This window comes from Malus domestica, chromosome 13 (assembly GCF_042453785.1).
Source record: "Malus domestica chromosome 13, GDT2T_hap1".
In the NCBI taxonomy this organism is placed as follows: Eukaryota; Viridiplantae; Streptophyta; class Magnoliopsida; order Rosales; family Rosaceae; genus Malus; species Malus domestica.
The window spans coordinates 18,988,926-18,993,914 of record NC_091673.1 but is presented as its reverse complement, the minus strand read 5'-3'; the positions used below and the strand labels follow the sequence as shown (position 1 = coordinate 18,993,914).

At 40.7% G+C, this 4,989-nt stretch overlaps 1 protein-coding gene across 1 annotated transcript; it reads right to left on the bottom strand.

Moving 5' to 3' along the window:
- Nucleotides 1-214: 214 nt before the first annotated feature.
- Nucleotides 215-4,672, bottom strand: LOC103424105 (ethylene receptor 2-like). Its single transcript, XM_008362180.4, has 3 exons — nucleotides 3,957-4,672; nucleotides 1,765-3,612; nucleotides 215-1,122 (listed from the first exon to the last, which is right to left on the bottom strand). The coding sequence occupies exons 2-3, from the start codon at nucleotides 3,511-3,513 to the stop codon at nucleotides 568-570; spliced, it is 2,304 nt and encodes a 767-aa protein (XP_008360402.3). The 5' UTR covers nucleotides 3,514-3,612; nucleotides 3,957-4,672; the 3' UTR covers nucleotides 215-567.
- Nucleotides 4,673-4,989: the final 317 nt, after the last annotated feature.

Below are 4,989 nucleotides of genomic sequence, written 5' to 3'. Positions count from 1 at the left end.
GTACGATCACCCTTATATTGATTTATCATCTATATTTTAGTTACAAAATTGTTGTGAAAAATAGTACACTCTGAGTTAATTTCAAGCCAGTATAATTAATGCGTTTTCACATTTGTTATGTAAAACGAGAAGGTAATAGCATTACTTTTGGGCATCACATTTGACAATGCTATATCATGTAAGCTGCAGGTTTCGAGTGAAGGAAAACGCACACTTCTGCAAATACTTCTATAATTTGACTATGATGTCTTTTTCATAACTCGAAAACTATAAACCTTCCTTCACCTGCTACATAACATATAAAGAATTAACTGCTGATTTTTTAACTCTACTCAATTTCTGCAGATATTTCTTATTTCTCTACAGTATATGGTATTCCAACAAACTTTTTCTTGCCAAATTTTTTCCATTCTTTTACAAAAGGATCCCTCGAAGACAACTAAATATTACCTGTGATCACATCTGGAACTATCTATGCAATTATAACAAGCTCAACCGTACACGAGATGATGCGTGGCAACGCGTAACACCCAATGCTGGATTTTTGGTCGGAACTTGATATGCAACTTATGTCATCCCTTTGTTTGCCTGCAGCAAGACTCTTCGTAGCTCATTCGCGATCCCTTGCAGCAGAACTGGTTTTCGGATAACCCCATTGATTCCTGTTTGCATACATCTATCCCACACATCTTCGTCAGCACTAGCAGTTACGGCAATGATCAATGGCCAAGTACGGCTTCGAAATTTTCTGATTCTCATTGCGACTTCAAAACCATCCAACTCAGGCATGTGAAGATCAAGTAAAACAACTTGAAATGAAGATCCAGCTGGACCAAAAGTACCAATAGTAGAAAGGCATTCGAATCCAGATGAAACGGCAGTTACGATGCAACCAAGCTTCTCGAGCATTTTCCGCATCACAACCCTGTTCACGTCATCATCATCGGTTAATAAAACTTGCAATCCTTTGAAAAGTGAATTGGAATGTGGGTACTCAGATGTTTCTCCAGGTTCAGAGATGGCTATTGCAATGGAGGGACGAAGTTGAAACCGAAGAACAAGTGCCATGCTTTGAGCAAATCCTTGAGGGTTAGGGACTGCCCATATATTTCCTTGCATCATCTGACAATTCAGAATTAATACTTAAAAAAGAAAATTCCAACCAAGTAAAACTTTATGAACAGTCAATGTAGAACTAGCAGATATATGTAAATTGTAAAGGTTTGCAAATCTGAACAAACTATATCTCCAAAAGATTTCCTCGTATTAATGCTAGTAAACTAGTAACGATTTGAGGGGAAATATCATGTTCGAAAATCTTAATGGCTATGTGTAAAATAAGCTACCCTGCTTTTAAACTAAGTTCTTCCCGTACAACCTTACCTATTAAAGGCTGAGTGAGGTTCCTGTACATTCTACTGTGATAAAAACAGGGTTAACATCTTTGGTTATCGAGAGCCTGTCCTAAAACTTGTAACTGGTCATTAGAAGGGCTATCTGAATATGATTAGCACCATAGGTCACCAATTTCTGACACGGGAATTTTTGAAGAAAAAGAAAAATGTTAAATCCTACAAGCACAAGGGCGAAAATTTTAATGCATATTCTGGCTATACTAACATCTTCTGCTATTGGGTTTCCTATCTCTAAAAGAATAGAGTCTAACTTTAAAATTGTAATATTTTTGTTCCATCATTAGTCAAAGGGATATACTACACACACAAACACACACTCAAACATATGGACAAAGTTCATCACCCTCACCTGCACTAGCTTTTTGCAAATGGTGAAGCTCAAACCCTCATCAACGCCTTCACTGGTGTATCTTCTACCAACAAGCTGCACTGCTGGTGTTGTGACCTCTGACCGAGAGCCACTATTGCTTATCCCAAGCTCAAATCTAACACACACATCACCATCAGACGAGCTATGTCTCCAGGCTGCCCACCTTTGATCACTCCTTCCCTGACTCCCTTTCTCAGAAGCAACCCGAAACATTACAAACCCTCCCACGTTGTTTCCATTTAACAGGCTTCCAACCATATGCAAAATCACTTGAAACACTCGTCTTTCATCCCCCATGACATGATCAGGTAAGGACTTGTCCACATCAATTGCAAAACCAAAGCCCCTAAATACACACAAGCATTTGGCAAGGCAAGCTGCTTCCTTTATCATTGCATGCAACCCAAAAGATCTCACCTCCAATGGAAATCTTCCACTTTCCTTTGCCGAATTGTCCATCACATCATTTATCAAGGTTGATAGGACATTGCTCGTCCTCACCATTGCATCAACAATGACTCGTTGATCTCTATCCAAAGTGTCATCCTGCATCAAAGAAAGCAAACCCAAAATTGAGTGCATCGGCCTCCTCATCCCATCACTCATTACCTTTTGGAATGCGTTTCTTGCGTGGCTTGCCATCATAGCCTTCATCTTTGCCTGTTGCAAGGCTCGATTTTGCTCGGCCAATTTCTCCCTCATGAGTTGAGACTCTTCGAGGACTGCAGCATGGGATAAAGCCACGGCAACCTGATCAGCAACTACCTTAATTATCTCCAAGTCCTGGCTACTCCAAGATCTAGGTTGTCCACCAGGGAGGACCAGAACCAGTATTGCATAACAAGTCTGGATCAACTCCGGAGTTCCTCCTTTGAAATTGGAAACCCGAAGCATTGGCATCCGAATTGCAGCTACTGGTCCTGGCTCACCTGAATCACCACTGGCATGAACAAGTGCAGAGTCAGGCCTAAGGATGTTCACCCCATCACTCCCCTTGATATGTAGCACATCAGGATCACTTATAGGTATACAGAAGTTGTACATATGAGAATAATTCCTCCCTTTCAGCTCGTGCGTGAGAATCATCTCTGTTTTAGTTTCATTGGGCATCCAAACTGCACAGTACTGCAAACCCAATGTCTCGGATAGCTCAAAAAGTGTTGTCGACAGTATTGTATGCCTATCAAGCGACTTGCGAATTTCTTGGGTGAGCATCCGAACATGCATTCCAGCTTCTGTCTGTCTCATGATAAGCCCAACCTCCCTCCCAAGATCCCAAGTCTTCTTCTTCAGCATGAATTCCCTAACTTTCACTTTGAGAAGCAAAGGGATGAGAGTGATGAGTGTTATAGCAGTGGCACATGAGACCAGAGCAGTAAGAATTTTGAAAACCGTGAGAGCCAGCATAAGCTGGAACGGGTGAGGGCCGTAAGTCCAGCCATTGAGTAGATGTGTCAATCCACATAGCACAATGAAGGCAATGAACTGAAAGAGAACCCATTTGAATGGTACATTCGAGCAGCTGACAAAGTAGAGCAGCTCAATGGGGATTGAAAAGTAGGCCACAGCAATCAAGAAATCGCTCACTCGCTGACATTCTAGGATGCTCTCGATGCTCCACAAGCTGCCATCATCGTCACAATTGCACCGTGGGAATCCGTTATCCGACGCAGAAACACAGAATAGGAGCAACGAAACTGATAGCCAAGATGCTAAGGCCTTTAACATTGCACCCAAACAACAACTTCTTCAATCCATTTAAACAGTAAACACAGATTAAAGTTTCGAAACTACGACCGTAAAGCCACAAACTTCAATTTGCATTTCCTGTAAACATACACAACCCAAAAGAAGACAAACCCCATTAACAATTTGAAGGAATTTAACAGCGACAAATATGAGATCTCACAAAACCAACGAAATCCTGTCAAACTTTCATACTATGAATTGATGAATGGCACAGTGATCAAATTTTCCACAACCAGAGGAGGGTAACCCAAAATTAAACAATGTTAATCTCAGAAGGAAAAAAAATTAATCTCAGAAGCAAAAGAAACCATTTTTAAATTAAACCCACCAAACCAATGTCTTAACTACAATAAAAAAACATTTAAAAAAACACAAATAAAATATATTTAAAAAATGAAATGCTGGGCAAGTGAGAAACGTACCTGTCTCACAGCACTGAGAAACGTTTTGAAAACCCAGATTGGAATTAAAACAGCTGCAGATCTTAGGCTTGCAGCAGATGCAAGAGACTCAAAGCTCCTCTGCGGCCATCAGCAATGAGACCCATTAACCTCATAAGTAAACAAACACACACACACCAAAATCCACCACTCCCCATTTATAGCAATTGGAAGCTTGCATCTATTAAAAAGAAAACCCAAAAAAACAAATCCCCATAAAAATCACAAACCCAAGAAAAGAAGAAAGATTGTTTAATTTTTTACAAATAAGTATTTTTTTATTTAAAAACCACTAAACCCAGTTGTCTGAATCAGTAAGCCGGCCACCTCGCGCCGTGTGAACCGCTGGTGGGCACTAAAAACTTGAGCTTGGAGAGTTGAGAAGGCGGTGGTGCGATTCGGTAGAAAGCACAAAACCAATAACCAGGTCGATTGCCCCACTCTCTCCTCCGTCTCTCTCTGTCTGTTATTTTACTTCTGAGTCTTCAGCTCCCCTTTATAGCAACAAATAAAAATTCAAAACAAAAGAAAATACCCATAAATCTCCTTGTCTCTTTTTAATAAGATTTTTCAGTTCTTTGGAGAAAGGAAATCAAAAGAAAATTGAAAATGATAGATTTTCTAGAGAGAGAGAGCGGGGGAAGGGAGAGAGAGAGGGAATATTGTTTGCGCTTTGCGCCGTTGTTTCGGAGAGCAGAAAAAATAAAAACACAAGGAAAGAGAAGGAAAGTGGGGGTGGGGAGGGGACCCACACTTTGTAACATGAGGAGAACTTGGACGCTCTTTGGCACTATACGTCACCGTCACACGACTCACCCAAGAACATTTGTTTTTACTTCTCCCCTTCCCAAAACGGACCCCCCAAATACAAAAAACCAAAAAAAATCAAAATCCACGCGGCAGCCAAAGGGATGACGAAAGGTTTGCTCTTAAATTGAGTGAGAATAACCACGTCAAATGGTCTAGTGGTAATAGAGCGGACTGCGGCTCTTCAATAAAAAATAATGTGGTTGGC

Bases quoted from the DNA above. Each gene is read 5' to 3' on its own strand.
- LOC103424105 (XM_008362180.4), bottom strand. From the start codon at position 3,513: ATGTTAAAGGCCTTAGCATCTTGGCTATCAGTTTCGTTGCTCCTATTC. The intron at 1,123-1,764 runs GTGAGGGTGATG...CTGAATTGTCAG, and splicing joins TTTGCAAAAAGCTAGTGCAG to ATGATGCAAGGAAATATATG.